Below are 17,197 nucleotides of genomic sequence, written 5' to 3'. Positions count from 1 at the left end.
AACAACAATCCAATATCTGTTTACTTAAGCCACATTGTGTTACAAAATCACTTTGTGGAAAACAAAATTGTGGCTGAAGTGAGTGTTTTAGCTTTCAATACCCTTTTTCTGCAATAAAGTCTGAACAGTTTACTTTTACACATATTACACAGAAAGTTTACCATTGCCACAACAATCCAAGCGTATCCAACAGGACTCGGTCATTGAGGAAAATAGCACTGTGAGTCTGTCCTCTCCTGTTTCAGTTATAATTAATGACCTATTTTGTTTGAATATGCATATTTATTAGATAAATTAGATGTTCTCACAGACAGATGTTAGTTTGTCGGGGGCTCCAAATTTCAAGCCAAAAGACAAAGACAAAATCGTGGATGGATGAAAGCAGGTTGGGCTCTATATTCATAATGTAGCCTAATGCCGTTTTCTTTTGTTAAAATCATATACACGGCTAACAGACATTTAGCTTTTCAAAAATAGTTATTTGGGGAGTTCCCTAACGTTCGCGCGTATAGTTCTGGAGAAAGAGACTGTTGCTGACAAGTCTAAAAGTCTAAAACAAAATGTATCGTTTTCGACTTCGGTCTGAAAGTGACATTTTCAACTGTTCCCTTTCCCTTCAATTAGGCACACACGTTCGATTCATGAACGGCAGCTGATCGAAAAGAATCTCTCTGCGTTTTGGTGCGCGTTTGGGTACAAATGATCTGAGGCCTCATTTATAAACGTTGCGTACGCACAAAGGAAGGCGTACGCCGCTCTCTACGCAATAATTGGTATTTATAAAAAGCAAACTTGACGCAAGCTCGGACCCATGCGTACGCACAAAAACGGGTGAAATGAGAACCGTCGGAAAATGCAAGAAACACGCAAACGTGTGTGAAAGTGTGTAAAACTAGACTGTTGTAAAAGAAATGCCAATACTGCCTCTCATAAATAACACCTGTTTGATCGATCTGCAGCGTAAAACAAACAGAAATACAAATTAACACATTTTCAAAAAGGGAAAAGGGAAATATGTTCTGCAATAATATTGGCATGTTATGCAATTCATCCTCAAAACACTGCTGTTGCTTGTCAGATGCAATCAAATGGACGGTAATAAAATGGCATGATGCCATCACAATGCGTAATGACGCGAGATGGCTGATCTTGCGCTCTTAGAAGATGTGGCACATGGAAGTATTGGCGCTGTAGTGCAGCGCATCATCGGCCTGTTTAAGGGCAGATGGCGCTGCCTCGACTGCACTGGAGGGAGGTTACTGTTTACTCCTGAAAATGTGTGCAAAATCGTGCTGTGCTACATAATGTTGCACAGCTTCCAAACGTGCCTCGACCCCCTGACGCCGATGGCTGTGTTGGCCAAGACCCTGTCCCCAATCATTGCCGCCAGTCTCTCATCATTTCACTTCTCCTTTCCACCTTGCCAATGATGATTTCGACTTCACACTGAGTGAAGTTACGTTTCTTCGTTTTCCTCTCAGTGCCATGATTTCGCGATCGATGAATATTAATTTGTGGGGGTTCCACAGACTATATATGGGCAACTATGGGCGTGACATGAAGCCGCAAAACGCTGCGCTGCATTTAGAAGTGATTGTGATTTATTAAGGGAAAACTGCGTAGGACGTGCGTGCGCACGGTTTTATAAGTCTGAATATTTCTGTGCGTACGCACGTCCTATGTTTCATCCGTACGCCACTTCTGGCGCAAATCCTACGCAAGGTTTTATAAATGAGGCCCCTGGCCTTGTGCTTGAAATGGATGAAGATTGAGCCACGTCAGCCTCCGTAGCAGAGGCACTGCTCGGCCCACGTGACGCGTTCGCTGCTTGCAGTCTGACCGCACAGACGTCACTCGGTTCAAAATGCTTCCTGGCACTTTAACGTCGCGCTGTCTCCTGTTTTTGCCGTCGATAATCGCGGTGTGCGGCGCTGCCGCGTGCCCGTGCGAGGAACCCGAGCTCTGTCAACAGATCCGCGCGCAGAGAGACTTTGAGGTAACGTCACGTCTCGTTGAATCACCGCAAACTATCACGACGTGGTGTTGCGCAACGCGAACCTGCAGCACGCGACTACCAGGCTCATTGCCCTTTGCAAAGGTTCACCGATTCATGAGCTACTTTAATATCTAAACTCCTACAACACGCACAAGGGAGACAATGAATCAATTTTACAATCCTCAGTTCGCGATTAGGTCATATGGTTGACGTGGGCATTAAAGTGGCACTTTCTTCGAAACTACAAATTGCTCGCTGTCGAAACATGTTTAAAAATTAAAAGTATTTTTCGGGTTTTCTGTTCAATGTGTTTGCTGCATGGCAACAAGTAATATTTGCTCAGATTTCTATTATCACTTTTATTATTTATTTTGTTGTTCCTCTTTATCAGTGAAGTCAGTGTTTGTTTTACGGCCATGCGATGAATGAAAAGGCTTCCTTTTTTGGACACACGTGACCTGCTATTGAGCCCTTCTCTAACTGAACAATCCTCAATATCTAATATCTGATTAGTTGACACACTTGTAATGGACCCTTCTCCAATTTGACTTGACGGAAATGGGCTCGACTACTAACAATGATATTGTCCACTGTAACTCAGATTTTATTGGCACGCTGACATTAAGCTTAAAGTCAAAATAATTCTTGTTCAGTGTTTGCTGGTGTTAAATCATTAAATTGACATTACCTGAACATTTACTTTACATTGCTTCTTTTTCCAAAGTAGTTTTTGACACACCTCATTAGAAGAATGAACATTTATTGATCAACTTCATCGAAAGCCAGTTTTAACCAAACCGCTTAACATCAATCTTATTTTTAATACTTTTTAGTCCATATGAAACTATTTTTTTTTAGAAATCAGTCAGCTTGTGGTTGACATTTTACAGACCAAACTAAATTATTAATTAACATAAAATAAAAATCGATTTTGATAGTAAAAAAGTTATTTTGCAGCAACCATCTTCACCTGTACTTTGTTTATAATAGTCAGATAGTTATCAGGATGCCATTTTTTGTGGTAGGACAAGGAGTAACTGATATTAACGGACTATGTGAAATCAACTTCTGTGTATCAAGGTTTTTGTGTTTGACGTGGGCGGAAAGACATGGAAGTCGTACAACTGGAGCATGGTGACGACTGTGGCGACATTTGGAAAGTATGACACTGATCTCATGTGTTATGCGCACTCCAAAGGAGCACGGATTGTACTGAAAGGTAAGATAACCACTTCCTCTGTGGAATGGTATTCTTTTTAGCAACTGTAGAGTATGGTCCATTTTTCTTACTTTAGGTCAAGGCCTAAACAATCCATCTACATCAATATGACATGACATCCCCTGTCATTGAGATTTGTTGTGTTCATCCATCCAGGGAGTGTTATTGGCACAGAGCTTCAATCTAGAATCGATTCATTGCATTTAATACATTTTTCTTTCACTGTTCGCTCCTGCCGTCAACATGCATCAACCCCATTACCATCTCCGCCCCTCCATTTCCTTGTTGGTTGGAAAAGGCGACGTTCACCTCCCCTACATTGTGGACCCAAATAACAGGACGGCGTGGATAACCGGAAAGGTAGACTTGGCCAAGAGTCAATTTATGGATGGAATCAACATTGACATCGAGCAAGCCGTGGAGGAGGGTTCCCCGGAGTACCATGCTTTAACAGACCTGGTCAAAGAGACCACTGACGCCTTCCACAGCGCCATCCCGGGCTCCCAGGTGAAAGCTGTTTTTGACACGGTTCTCCAAAGTGTAGTTTTGATTATCAGATTTCTTTCTTGTTTTTCTTGTTTTTTTTACTCTTAAACTCTAAAACCTGGGAGGTAGTTTAGGTTTTCCATCCCCCTAAATGGGAATAAAGCGTGCAAGAAAATTAATGATTGAAGTACTGTGAGCCTTCCCTAACTGTCCTGTGCTCTCCCGTTTTATTGATATTATCCCTGATCTCAAGGTCTCATTTGACGTTGCCTGGTCCCCAAACTGTATCGACAAGCGCTGCTACGATTACGTTCGCATTGCTGAATCCTGTGACCTGCTGTTTGTGATGTCCTACGATGAACAGAGCCAGATCACGGGGGACTGTATTGCAACGGCAAATGCCCCACTCTCTCAAACATTGAATGGTTTGTTGCCCAGGTAGCGCATCACGATCATTTTTTTTGTCAATGCAGACCTGTTCAGCACCAACTTATGGAATGCCTGTTATTCTTTTAAGGTTATGACCAGTTTTTGAGTCTTAATATTGATCCCAAGAAGCTGGTCATGGGGGTGCCGTGGTATGGCTATGACTATCCGTGCCTTAACTTTTCCCAGGTAAGATGTGCTTGTATGTATGTTATATATAATTACACACACAGTGGGGCAAAAAAGTATTTATTTAGTCAGCCACCAATTGTGCAAGTTCTCCCACTTAAAAAGATTGGAGCGGCCTGTAATTTTCATCATAGGTACACGTCAACTATGAGAAAGAAAAAAATCCAGAAAATCACATGAATTTATTGGTAAATTATTGTGGAAAATAAGTATTTGGTCACCTACAAGCAAAATGTCTGGCTCTCACAGACCTGTAACTTTAAGAGGCTCTTCTGTCCTCCACTCGTTACCTGTATTAATGGCACCGGTTTGAACTTAGTTATCAGTATAAAAGACACCTGTCCAAACTCCACTATGGCCAGGAAGAGCTGGCAAAGGACACCAGAAACAAAATTGCAGACCTGCACCAGGCTGGGAAGACTGAATCTGCAATAGGTAAACAGCTTGGTGTGAAGAAATCAACTGTGGGAGCAATTATAAGAAACTGGAAGACCTACAAGACCACTGATAATCTCCCTCGAGCCGGGGCTCCACGCAAGATCTCACCCCGTGAGGTCAATATAATCACAAGAACGGTGAGCAAAAATCCCAGAACCACACGGGGGGACCTAGTGAATGACCTGCTGGGGGTTGGAAACATCATGCTTTGGGGCTGTTTTTCTGCAAAGGGACCAGGACGACTGATCTGTGTAAAGGAAAGAATGAATGGGGCCATGTATCGTGAGATTTTGAGTGAAAACCTCCTTCCATCAGCAAGGGCATTGAAGATGAAACGTGGCTGGGTCTTTCAGCATGACAATGACCCCAAACACACCGCCCGGCCAACGAAGGAGTGGCTTCGTAAGAAGCACTTCGAGGTCCTGTAGTGGCCTAGCCAGTCACCAGCTCTCAACCCCATAGAAATCTTTGGAGGGAGTTGAGAGTTCGTCATTTCCCATCGACAGCCCCAAAACATCACTGCTCTAGAGGAGATCTGCATGGAGGAATGGGCCAAAATACCAGCAACTGTGTGTGACAACCTTGTGAAGACTTTTGACCTCTGTCATTGCCAACAAAGGGTATATAACAAAGTATTGATGTACTTTTGTTATTGACCAAATACTTATTTTCCATTTCTTGCTATTGCTATCATCTCTATTATTTATTATATTTATTTTGTTTGTTGCAGTACATAATCATGCCTTTTTCCATACCAGGACGGAGTGTGTTTCATAATCAAAGTTCCTTTCCGTGGAGCCCCCTGTAGTGATGCAGCAGGACAACAGAAAACGTACAAGTGGATAATGAAGCAGGTGAACGACTCATTTTCCGGCAGGCTCTGGGACGACAAGCAGCAAGCTCCTTACTTCAATTACAAGGTACATTGTCTTTGTATTATATGGTTTAAATTATCTTTTAAAGCTCAACAATTGAGGTAAAGTTCATTGAGTCAGTTTTATCCAGAGTGTCGGCCTCTCCTCAGGCTACCAGACTGACTCTTCACCCATTGGACACAGCCATAAAATGGATACAACAAAAATAAAACCCGATACGTTTTATTATACTGTGATAAATCCTTTTCGGAAGCGAAGTTTTGATGACTCCAAAAACCTCCTACTTTCTCAAAGTTGTCATCCTGTTTATCAAAGTACCGCACTCATAGGTGTATAACTGATATTGCTCTTTCCAATAAGACTTACATTGGGTCGGTCAATCGGTTCATTCTCTTGGTCTGTTTCCATGTCATTTATGATTCATTGATGAAGTAGTCAACAAACTCAAGATTAATTGAGTTTTCAAATGAACATAAGGAAAAGACTGTCCCCAATGTAACTGTTTATAAACTCAAAGTAGCAATGAGGTCTTAAATGTATGGAAAGGCTCTTAGGGAATCATTCAGGTCAAATGTAATTTTATTTTTTCTCCCCTCAGGACCAGAAAGGACAGATCCATCAGGTTTGGTACGATGATCCACAGAGCATCTGTCCCAAGGCGCAGTCTGTGAAATCTAAAGGTTTGCGCGGCATTGGCATGTGGAATGGCAACATCTTGGACTACAGTGATGAACTGGTTGCCAAGCAGCAGACTGCAGGGATGTGGAATGCGCTCCTGGGAAGCTAGCTGGGGTTCACTTGACACTTCTGCAGAAATGTACATCACCCCTCATATGTGTTGCTTAATCAACACATCCCTTTGTAGCAGTAATAAGGTGCAGCTTCGCTCTTTTGTGGATGATATTGCTGTTGTCGTTGAATGTATTCACGTCTCAGACATTCCGCTGTTTAAACAGAAATAACTGATTCTGGAAAAAATGAGAAAAACAATCTCTTTAATGTGATTTGGACAGTATTTGTTATGACAAATATTGCGTTAACTGAGATCTTTGCACTTTAAGGCTTTTCATAAATTAAACATTTTCTGATATTCTGTTTTTCTATTTGTTATTAAAGTGAAATAACCGTTTAAACATTTTAGTTTTGGGCTCTTCCGTGATCCGAGATTAAGAATACCTTTTTTATAAAAGAATGTGTTTTGCTGTATTTGTCTTTAGTAATAACTTAAATAGTCTGAATACAGAAGGTTATGAACCTTGCTGTTGACAATTGTTGAATTTTCATAAATGAGACAAATGGAGATATAATGACTTGATGAACCCAGGTTTCCTTTGAACAATTTAATAAAAATATCTTTAGCCACATATATTGGACACATCTCAAATAAAAAAAAAATTGTCTTGATACTATTAAGTTGCTTTTAGGACAGACTATTAAAGGACTGTGCGGTGCCTTTTATTACTCTCACCGGGGGAACAAAATCACAGCACTCAACCAAGGGGGCTGTCAGACATTGTATAGTTTTTTTTTTTAATTTTTAATGGCACACTTTTTTTTAACGACATTCATTTTCTTTATTCTAAAATACCATTTTGAAAAAAAAATCAACTTCATATTAACGAATAAACAGGAAAAGTAAATGCACAAAATTACTTAACTGCAGCATAACAAATTAACATCAACTGGTCTCCCAACAAAGGAGTTATATTCAAAGCGCGTACGTTCTGAATTAAATGGAGATAGTATGAACTTGCGGTCAATCCCGTGTGGTCTTTCCAAAACCCAGAGAGGACAAGGGAACGGGATGAGAGGACTGACTCTTCTTCTGGGCCAGCTCAACCTTCAGGGCCTTCAGCTCTGTGGCAGCCTGTTTCCTCAGCTTCACAGTGAAAAATAACTTGTTAATAAAACGCACCAGCATATCTAATGTGATTATTACCCACATACAGGAAAAAAGATGAAACTCAAGATGAAACTCTTTTTATAGGGGTGTAACAATTCATTTTAACGATTGAATTCGAATCGCGATTCATGGTTGCCGATTTGATTCATGGACGATCTGGGTTAATTTAGAACAATTTGATTTGATTCAGTGACTTGAAATCGATTCAGTAACTTTACTGGACAGTGCAGGCAAAATTTCTGAGATCCCTGTTGTTTCTTGTAAGGAAATCAGGTTTAAATTAATTATGGATATTATAAACAAGCAAACAATTAATGGCAAATGTATTAACCTTTTATGTGAATCAAGTGCCATTTTCAATGTAAACATTACACAATAATTACACAATGTTTGGATCAATTCACAGAACCCCAGATTTTCAACTACATTGTAGGGTCGCATGTCTTTACCGATAAACTTGCCAATTGTTACTGTGATGTTGAGTTTGGTGCTGGCGAGGCCTGAGGTGTCTGCAGAGCTGGAGTTATCTGCTGATTTTTGTACTTAAATCCAATGTGCAGTTTCCAAGTATCGATACAATCGATTATGTACCATTTCAATCGATTTGTAATCGATATATGTCGTCTGGAATGCCGCCAATTTGCGGAGCACAGATCGATTCAGTTGGATCGCAGGAATATAAATCGATTAATCGATTCAGTGAATGAATCGTTACACCCCTACATTTTTAGTTTACTCGAGCCTTTCTATTTTAAGGAACTTTGTACTACATCTCCGAGGTGGAAGGAATAATATCCCGTGAGCCATCCATAATCTGGGATTATACCATGGTGTTGGTGAATACGTGATTGGCTGTATAGCATGTCTATTAATTTAAATACTGACAGTTTGAGTTTGTTGTCCTTCAGTCAATCATCCTTTAAACACAACAACAGTAGCTAGCTATTAAATCAGATTTTCACAACAATTGATAGGCCACCTGTATTGTCCACTGCAGCCTAAAGTAGCCAGTTGAATAGCAAATGGGATGTAATGGCGTGGTCAAAGTTGGAAGCCCGATTGTGCATATCTGACGTCCCCGTTTCAATTTGTCCAGGTCAACGTTAAGGTCACCAAATTGAAAGCGTGATCAAAGTTGGAGGCCAATCATTGTAATTATTAAATTATTTTTACTGTTAAAATATGCCAATTTTTATTGTAGATTACTAACCATTTTCATGCCTCCTGACCAACGAGTTATCAACTTCCTACGTTCTACTCATCTACTTTTTTTTCAAAGATTATAGAAACATTTATAGAGATTGATTGACAATCTGTTACCTTTATCTCCGTTACCAGCTTCATCTTGGCATCCTCTACCTTCCTCTTCAGGTTGTCAATCTCATGGCTCTCTGTCATGATCTGAATGATGAGCTCATTCTGCAACTCAGGAGGTTTCAATCGGCCTTTTGAAATTTGTGAATATTTCAAACTCGTACTACCTTTTTAAAAGACATTATGCATTAAAGCCAAGGTGAATTCTGTTTTACCTTCATGTGAGAGCTTCCCGATCGTCTTGGCTTCCCCCTGTTATCTCTGGCCTGGAGCTGGTGTAAGAGTTTGTTGTAAAATGTCTCCAACTCTCGCCGTAAACTTCTCAGATTTTCCTCCAATGGTGCTGTGGCCTTCTTGGTCTCAAAGTATTTTTTCTTCCAACTGTCACGTGCTTTACATCGATGAGAAAGGCGTGGGTCGCGTTACTTATGACAAACTTGACCTTTTCAAAAATATAGACATGCATTTATTTTATGTCTTAAGTGTCAACTGCAATTAAAAGAGACGTTATTCTACAACTCTGTATCAGCAACCAACAGTATTCAAACAGTGTTCGATTGCTCACCTTGGTTCCTGCGATGTCTGTTTTGAGCCAACAGATCTTTCCCCTTTCTCAGCAACTCCTGCCTCGTCCACTCCCGTTCCTTTCTCTCCTCCCTCACCAGCTTGATTTCCTCCATCAGTTCCTCCCCTAACAGCAACAAACGTGTTAGCAGGGTCACAGAATGAATTGAATCCTTGCTATGCGGTGACGGCTTACTGGTCGTCTGAAAGACGGGACGGACGGTTGTTTTTCGACCCGGAGGTGGAGAGGTGGGCCCAACACATCGAGACAATCCAACCTTAAAAGAAACAAGACATTGTGGACAGTCTGCTTTGAACGGACTGATCTTTTAACAGCAAACATTCTCATAGGTTTTGTCTTTGTAAAGTGTTGTCAGAAATTGGTCCACACCAAATGTTATACATTACCTTATTTGTTGGTTTAGTCCTTAAGGACTTCAATGCATGTAAATCTTTTGATTTGCCGAGCCTGCAAAAAGACACACTGTTAAGAAGCTAAGTAGTACGAGTGCTCACAGCAGGGTGCAAGTACTCCGCTCCATTATGCTGCAGTGTACCCGTCTGTGAGTGAGAAGCCGGAGTCTCTGTCCTCCAGAGTCTTCTGTGAAACAAGCAGCTTTGCCTTTTGATTATGAGGCTTCCTCGGGCGACATTCTTGCTCTGCCCACTCTGACTTGTTGGAAGAGAGACCTTCCTCTTCATTTTCTCCCTCTGCCTCTGAAGAACTATAGCTTGGGTCCTCATCTTCTTCCTCCTCCTCCTCCTCCTCCTCCTCCTCTTCCAGGCCCGGAGTGGGAGGTGGCTGATGGGAACACTGGGGGATGAGGGGGAATTTAATGGCCTCTTTTGTTCCAGGTGGCTGGTAACTGGTCTGGAGGTCTGGGGAGCTGCTGCTGGTGTCTGGGGTGAGCGAATTGGTGCAAACGCTGCAGTCGATCTCCACACTGGGCAGCAGGTAAAGTTCCGGCTGTGGGGCCTGCTGACAGGTGTCCACGTTAAGATTACTGGGCCTTAACTGGTACATTATGAAGATAATACATAGGCGCTACAACGCTATACAAAATTTATTAAGTTCATACCAAAATTTAAGGAGACATTAGCAGCGTTGATGGCATAATAAATACAAATTCAAAGCCATATAGTTACAGTCACACAAGTGAAGAGCTTTTACTTTAATAGACATGGCAATAAAATACGTTTGAAATCGTCTTCCTGTGATTAGACCTGCTTCTGCTTTTCAGACATTTTGGTTATATTGAAAACCTGAAGTACTATTAATTATAATAACAAAACGTAGTATTGTTTTGCAATTCTGTTTCTGATTCCAAAGAACAAAATAGCAAATATGGATTGTACATACATATGGTGGCGCGAATGTTTTCACTTTCAGATACTTCTCCTGTTTGCTCTTGACCTGCAGCAGAAAAGGATTTCTTTGTTGTGAGAGGCTTAGCAGTAAAAACTGTGTACTCAGTTCCCTCTCGTTTACGCGCACACACACAGACACACACACACACACACACACAGCTTGAATAGTGAACTTGGAAATCAAACTGTCTGTGTTGTTTCTCTCCACTGTCTGCTCGTTTAAAAACTGAACCGGCTTTAGAAAAGCACAACAAAAGGCAGCTGCACTCACCAGAGCCAAACTGCGGCCGACACATTTGAGGAAGGAGCATTTTTCGATTTGCCTCTCAGTGCCGAGAACAGCCACCAACTCGCTCCTCAGCGTTTTCAGGGTGATGTCGGGATAAACCCTGAGTAGTGAAAAGGAGTTTTGAGATAGCTCAACACTAATTATGTTTCCACACTTCCTTTGCATCTAAAAACCATCTATAAAACTATCAGAAATCTGGGTCTAAACACTGTCTAAGTAAATCTGAGGAAAATAAAACTTTCTGCTTTCAAGAATTCACGTTTAAATAGAAAAATCCTATTATGCTATTGAGGAAATATGACATATTACGAATGAAACATTTACAATGAAACATGCTGCACATGTGCTACAAAAACATCTTGAGATAGTAACTTTTTGGTTTCAATCGATAAATAAATAATATAACTTTCTACTTGTGTGACAGAAGTAGGCTGCTGATAACAGCTTTTTCTTTACCTTATGAAGCCGGCAGATATAAAGCTCTCTATGGCGTCAGCGGGGACTTTATTGAGCTTCACATTCCACTGGTCCTCTGGTACGTACAGCACATGGAGCTCCACAAACTGAACACATATAAAAAACGGTCAACACACTTCAGTTTGCATATTTGCATCATTACCTCCCCTGCTTTGATTTTCTAAGCGTACAGTACCTTGCAACTGGCCGGTCTTCCGTCCTCAGGATGTCTCATTGACTCACAAGACAGCTCCATCACCGGTCAGAGGAGTAGCAGAGAACCACACTAGGAGGTTTGTTTGTTCGCAGAAAGCCTCGTTTATTGGGGTGTGAAGGCGTCAACTGCTTGGTAACAATTTGGTGCATTCAAACACAGACTGGAATTTCTTTTATGAGAGTGCCAGCGCCGGTTGCTCTGGTGCCGATGATGACAAAACACTGCAGAGAGAAAGCAGCACATCCAGTTTGTTGTCACCTGGCGTTGTTCTTAAAGTTGCATCCGCTAATGCAGGCAGATTCAGTTTAATTAGTGCACGAGCACCGACGCAGACGGAAAGGAGGATTTATTGTTCATCTAATGTTTTTTAGTGATATTATTCCTTATGAAAACAAAGTCCTTTGGATAGTAGCAAGGTTGTGAAATTGGCATTTGAGGATATTTTTGCAAAAATTCTAGCGTTGAGGAAGAATTGTCTCACTGGCGCCCCCTTTTGATAGGCAACAATACTGGGTTACAGCTAGCTGCACAACATTTGGGATGTATATGTAACGTGATGGGACGTACAAAAGACCAACTCTTTCAAGAGATTTATTCTGGTTAATTTCATTCGGTCCTTATATTTTATTTTGTAATCATAACGGTGAGAATATATTGAACGGTCCAACAGTTCCAAATATTAACAGTTAGATAAGAATAATGTACATATGTCTAATTAAAGACAATTTTGGAATAAGTTTAGGATTGAAGCAGCTTTGACTAACTGTGGGAAAATTGTGGCCACATGCCGTGGCAGCAAAAAACACTCTACACTCAACATTCCTTTTCTGCAACATGTTTTGATTTAATATTTTTTTACTTTTATTTACACGACATTTTTTTCGATAAAATGTTTTGACCGCATATATTTCAACGTCTTCTTCCATGACATTTTTACTTCATAATATATGAAATTATATATTTTCACTTTTTTCGAAGACATTTATTCTAATGTATATTTGAATTTTTATTTAATTTAATATATTTTGAATGTCCCTGAGCAAGACACCCAAACCCTAATTGCTCCCCGGGCAAAATGTAAAACCACAGGTTAAAAATGCAATGTAAGTCGCTTTGGATGAAAGCGTCCGCTAAATGTAATGTAATAAGGATTTGGGATTTATGCATGAGCATGCTTCTATCAACTGATTGTCTTGGCGCCACCTACTGGCAACCCTGGCCAAATGCAGGAGTCTATAAATACTGCAATCCAGAAACCAAAGGGTTTTATGGCACACCACCAGAAAAACGGACTTCTTTGATGAAGTATTTGCAAATATTTGGACATTGTGGAATTTCATTGTCCCTCAACTCTTATGCAAACAGTGGTGGAAATGTACTTTACCCAAGTACAATTTTAAGGTACGAATACATGGGAATTTCTGTATGCTTGCACTACATGAAAGGAATTAACAAATATTGTATTTCCCTGGAATGCTTTATGATAACATAACCCTAACCTAGATTTGGATTGTTAATACTCAACTATTATCAAATTGATGACGCAGGATAAACACTAAATTGAAGTTGTTGCAATTTGGAGATGACTTCAGTTACTTTAGAGTCGAATGACTAAAGCAGAAACCTTTCTGGAAGTTTTGGACCCTTTGATGCCTCGTTGGAACTGTAACATCCTCAGTAGAGCTTCAGTCAATTTGGTGACGTGTAACTTCTTGTTTGTTTTCTTTGCCCTTTGTGTAATCTTAGAAATATTTATTGGTGCTTACGGGGCACAATATTAGTCTTAGCCTACTAGCTTAGTAACCCACTTCTGAATGGTACATTTTTCATTCCTGATTTAGAATAAATGCCATTTCCACAATTTAAATCTGCAGCAATGCATTTTATTAAAATTAGTCAATTTTGAAATGTGTTCGTTGCATCCATAATTATTTTCAAACTCCCATCAAATACAAATATGCTGCACTGTAGACATAATATGAACCATGTAACCGTTTCCAGACATGGTCATAATTAAGTCACTTCTTCTAACATTGAGCAGCATGTCAGGTTATGATCATGACCGTGATTCATTTTGAGCCACATTCATACAGTTTATAGAGATACATTAAAAGGAACTGCACACACGCCAGTACATCTGTGACATACACTTGTATTGAGGTTAGTGGGGTTCCTGTAGTCTTTCTGACTCCTCCATGGTCTCTCACATCCAACAGACAGAATAAAGTCCTTAGGATGAGCTACAGGCCCGTGTCCCCCACGTGGGAGAAGAAGCCGTTTTCAGGGGGAGTTTGAATCTACATCGATGTGATGATAAAGTCCAGTAATCCATGTTGTCGTCAAGATTAGTTGAAAGGACAGGTTGTAACTCGTCGTTCACCAAGAATCTGGATGTCCACTCATATGTCCTCGCCTGATCACAAATGCTGATTGTTGTTTTGCATTTAAAGTTGGAACTTTCGTCTGCAGGCATCCATCTCATGGCGCTGGAAACAGAAGAAATTCCTCTTTTAGCTTAACGGACATTATTCCTATTCTCAATTGCCGTTAAAAAGCACTTTGACAGTTTTCCAAGTGCAACAAAATTTGTATGACTATACGATATCCTGGCAGAAAATGTAGGCAAACATCAATGACCCGTAAGCAGCATGCCAAAGAGAAAATGACAATCGAGATGTTGATTCCATTGGTTCCACCACCACATCTCTTCTCAAAAAAAGAAAAAGGTCTGGCATTGAGAGACTCACCTTCAGGACCCACTCGTACTCCCCAAACTTTGAGTCAAAGGTGCCTTTCTGAAGAGAGCGCAGTTTGAGGGTGAAGCGAGGTCCCAGCTCCTGAATACCAACTTTCTTCTCATTCTTGAAAATGTACCTTGAGAGATCAGAGTATGCATTTATATACAAACTATATTCAAGATCAATGGCGGTGAAGCGCTTCTGAGAGATAAGGGATATATTACATTACTTTACATGTCATTTAGCGGACGCTTTTATCCAAAGCGACGTACAATAAGTGCAATCAACCATAGGGTACAAACTCAGGAGAACAAGAAACAAGAAAGTGCAATTTCCTCAAACAAGCCAATTTACAATTTGCTATAGATGAGTGACGTGGATATAATACCACGCAGGCCAGAATTCAGTTGAAATACCCACCGGTGAAACCTGAAAAAGACAAAGTCTCTCTGGTTGTGGAAGGTGGCGACCTGTCGACCCACAAACTGAGGGTCTTGTGGAAAGAGGGCAGCAAACATGCGGCCGATGCTGTGACCCAGACGCGTGGTGAAGTTGTTGAGGATAACCTCTGGAGAGTGTAAAGTAGGATCTTTACCCCGTCTCTGCAACGATAAAAAAAAAAAAATAATAATAATAATAATAATAAACAGCTCCTGTACCTACCTAAACCGTTAAAAGTTTTACTTTTGAGTAAGGAGGCTCATTTTCATTATGAACATTGTTTTCTTAAAAACACAAGATGCACATAGTTTGAATGAAATCAAATATAAACCATTCATATTTTCATTGAATTACAAAAATCTCTTAATCCAAACAGAATCAGGGAATAGAAATCAACTGGCCTTCATCTCCTTGCGTAATCGAACACTGCTGATCTTGAAGTGTGCAGTCGGTCCATCAGGAAGATGACAGAGAACCAAACCATCTGAAAGTCGGGTTAAGGGTAATGAACGAGGTTGGGCCTGGAGAACTAGCTCACCATGTCAACGTCTGCTAGGGAGTCATTCCAATCATGTAAATACTTATTGTATATTAATATCTTAGTTTTCATCATGAAAGTTGTCTCTGAACTTGGTGAGAGTCAAAGGTCATCAAATCAAAACGGCCTTGTATACAACTAAACACATTCCCCATTCAAAAGGCAGCAACATCACAAATATAGAATAACATAAAACAGTATACAGAGCATTGAGCACCATCCTCCAACCCCCTCACACAGATGGCAGAGGATACTGGGAACTTTGCGATCCTCATTGATGACCATCAGGTAGGTGAAGTTTCTGGCGACGCACTGAGGAATGACCTTCTTCAGGGCCAAACCTCTTCTGTAGTACACATGGGCGTCTGGGACCACTGTGGCCAACTGCTCACAAAACCTCACGGTCCTCTGAAAGACATTCATCACAGAGCTATTAAGCTTTCAGAAATGTATGAAGTATATGCAAAATATAAATTACACAGATGTTAAATATGCTAATAAATGTAACAGCTTAAAAACGTTAACTACTACACTGTGCCAAGATGCAAACTCCACTAAACAGCCACTTACCCCTCTTGGTCGGTCTGATGTCGTGATGAGCACTTTGGGGTTTGTCAAGCCGTTGAAATAGGCAGAAAACTCATCAGTTGCCTCGTCAAATGCAATCTGTACACGAGAAAAAAAAACACACGTCAATGCAAATCCATTCATTATAACCTGAGGCGGTTCCAACAAGCTCGACCGAACTTGGTAAAGACCTCTTCATCTTCTGGATCCACTGTGGTCTCGTCGTACACCCTCTGGTTCTCTATCGTCTTCGGGATCTCTTTCGGCGGCGCCTTCGCGAGGGACAGAATGAAATAAAACATGAATGTGCAGAATAAATGTGTACCAACTAAAAGGGTCACTTTAAAAACGTTAGTCTTTGACAACATTCGGGATGAGACACAGTATAACAAAACTTACCTTGTCACCTAAAGCTGCCCGTTCTTTTTTCTTCTTCTTCTTCAGCATCAGCTTCAGCTGAAATATGAAGGCAGAAAAAAATATAAACACCGACAAGCCAGGATTGTGATGTAACTTAAACGATCTTTAACGTAGAAAGGTGTAAACGTCAGACATTGAGAACTCTAGAACACGTACTGTCCTATAATGTTTTATGGAGTATTTATATTAAATTATTTTCATTTTTAAATCGTTATTTGCAGGACTAAAACGACGCATTAAATGTATATTTTGATCATTAACTGTGAGCACTTTAACTGGAGCTTTAAAGTAACATCAACGTGGCGGAGTGAGCAAACGCCTCACAACCTGGACGTTAACGTACAGTAGCTCTTCACCTTGCTTTTTTCCTGCTTGTATTTCATGAACATGAAGTGTCTTCGCTGTTTGTTCTTGATTTCGGACGCACTGAAGGCGGGGGGGAAGGCAGTTTCCTCGCTCTTCTCCATCTTGACGTCCTCCTTCGTCTCGACTCCTTCGTTTGCCGCCGGACTCACGCGCTTATTATTTGGCTTCTTGTTCTTCTTTTTCTTACTTGTGTTGTTCTGACTAACGGGGACCTCTTGGATGTCCATCTTGGGCTGTCTGTTTGGCAAAATAGTTTCCACGTGTGTGTGTGTGTGTGTGTGTGTGTGTTTGTAGCTAACTTCCGGTTCGCCTGCTCGCAACAGGAACCGGAAGTGACCCGGTTATGGTGGTCGAGAATAAAGGTGAGGGGACACCTGGCGGTGAGGA

The 17,197-nt window shown here is 40.8% G+C and overlaps 3 protein-coding genes across 3 annotated transcripts; 1 reads left to right on the top strand and 2 right to left on the bottom strand.

The window, feature by feature from the left end:
• The first annotated feature begins 1,718 nt into the window (after positions 1-1,718).
• ctbs (chitobiase, di-N-acetyl-) lies at positions 1,719-6,762 on the top strand. Its single transcript, XM_040184477.2, has 7 exons — positions 1,719-1,996; positions 3,077-3,215; positions 3,514-3,722; positions 3,955-4,126; positions 4,219-4,316; positions 5,513-5,674; positions 6,228-6,762. The coding sequence occupies exons 1-7, from the start codon at positions 1,865-1,867 to the stop codon at positions 6,414-6,416; spliced, it is 1,101 nt and encodes a 366-aa protein (XP_040040411.2). The 5' UTR covers positions 1,719-1,864; the 3' UTR covers positions 6,417-6,762.
• spata1 (spermatogenesis associated 1) lies at positions 6,515-11,895 on the bottom strand. The gene is made up of 11 exons (XM_040184464.2): positions 11,720-11,895; positions 11,524-11,630; positions 11,050-11,167; positions 10,771-10,824; positions 9,968-10,386; positions 9,819-9,879; positions 9,607-9,688; positions 9,412-9,537; positions 9,062-9,237; positions 8,853-8,951; positions 6,515-7,508 (listed from the first exon to the last, which is right to left on the bottom strand). Exons 1-11 carry the CDS (start codon positions 11,777-11,779, stop codon positions 7,386-7,388), a joined length of 1,425 nt encoding a protein of 474 aa, XP_040040398.2. The 5' UTR covers positions 11,780-11,895; the 3' UTR covers positions 6,515-7,385.
• Positions 11,896-13,601: 1,706 nt separating this feature from the next.
• rpf1 (ribosome production factor 1 homolog) lies at positions 13,602-17,134 on the bottom strand. The gene is made up of 9 exons (XM_040184483.2): positions 16,801-17,134; positions 16,424-16,480; positions 16,216-16,296; positions 16,028-16,123; positions 15,712-15,865; positions 15,321-15,403; positions 14,899-15,080; positions 14,488-14,614; positions 13,602-14,226 (listed from the first exon to the last, which is right to left on the bottom strand). Exons 1-9 carry the CDS (start codon positions 17,035-17,037, stop codon positions 14,185-14,187), a joined length of 1,059 nt encoding a protein of 352 aa, XP_040040417.1. The 5' UTR covers positions 17,038-17,134; the 3' UTR covers positions 13,602-14,184.
• Positions 17,135-17,197: the final 63 nt, after the last annotated feature.

This window comes from Gasterosteus aculeatus, chromosome 8, assembly GCF_964276395.1.
Source record: "Gasterosteus aculeatus chromosome 8, fGasAcu3.hap1.1, whole genome shotgun sequence".
Classification (NCBI taxonomy): Eukaryota; Metazoa; Chordata; class Actinopteri; order Perciformes; family Gasterosteidae; genus Gasterosteus; species Gasterosteus aculeatus.
The sequence above is the reverse complement of the archived record's forward strand: the minus strand, read 5'-3'. Positions and strand labels throughout refer to the sequence as shown.

What these genes read in the sequence shown, in the direction of transcription:
- ctbs (XM_040184477.2), top strand. Translation starts at nt 1,865, where the DNA reads ATGCTTCCTGGCACTTTAACGTCGCGCTGTCTCCTGTTTTTGCCGTCG. An exon ending in AGCACGGATTGTACTGAAAG is followed by an intron (nt 3,216 to 3,513) that starts GTAAGATAACCA and finishes TGGTTGGAAAAG; the next exon opens with GCGACGTTCACCTCCCCTAC. An exon ending in CTCCTTACTTCAATTACAAG is followed by an intron (nt 5,675 to 6,227) that starts GTACATTGTCTT and finishes TTCTCCCCTCAG; the next exon opens with GACCAGAAAGGACAGATCCA.
- spata1 (XM_040184464.2), bottom strand. Translation starts at nt 11,779, where the DNA reads ATGGAGCTGTCTTGTGAGTCAATGAGACATCCTGAGGACGGAAGACCG. An exon ending in GAAGACCGGCCAGTTGCAAG is followed by an intron (nt 11,631 to 11,719) that starts GTACTGTACGCT and finishes ATATGTGTTCAG; the next exon opens with TTTGTGGAGCTCCATGTGCT. An exon ending in TCGGCCGCAGTTTGGCTCTG is followed by an intron (nt 10,825 to 11,049) that starts GTGAGTGCAGCT and finishes TTTCTGCTGCAG; the next exon opens with GTCAAGAGCAAACAGGAGAA.
- rpf1 (XM_040184483.2), bottom strand. Translation starts at nt 17,037, where the DNA reads ATGGACATCCAAGAGGTCCCCGTTAGTCAGAACAACACAAGTAAGAAA. An exon ending in GGGCAGCTTTAGGTGACAAG is followed by an intron (nt 16,297 to 16,423) that starts GTAAGTTTTGTT and finishes TCCCTCGCGAAG; the next exon opens with GCGCCGCCGAAAGAGATCCC. An exon ending in GATTACGCAAGGAGATGAAG is followed by an intron (nt 15,081 to 15,320) that starts GCCAGTTGATTT and finishes TTATCGTTGCAG; the next exon opens with AGACGGGGTAAAGATCCTAC.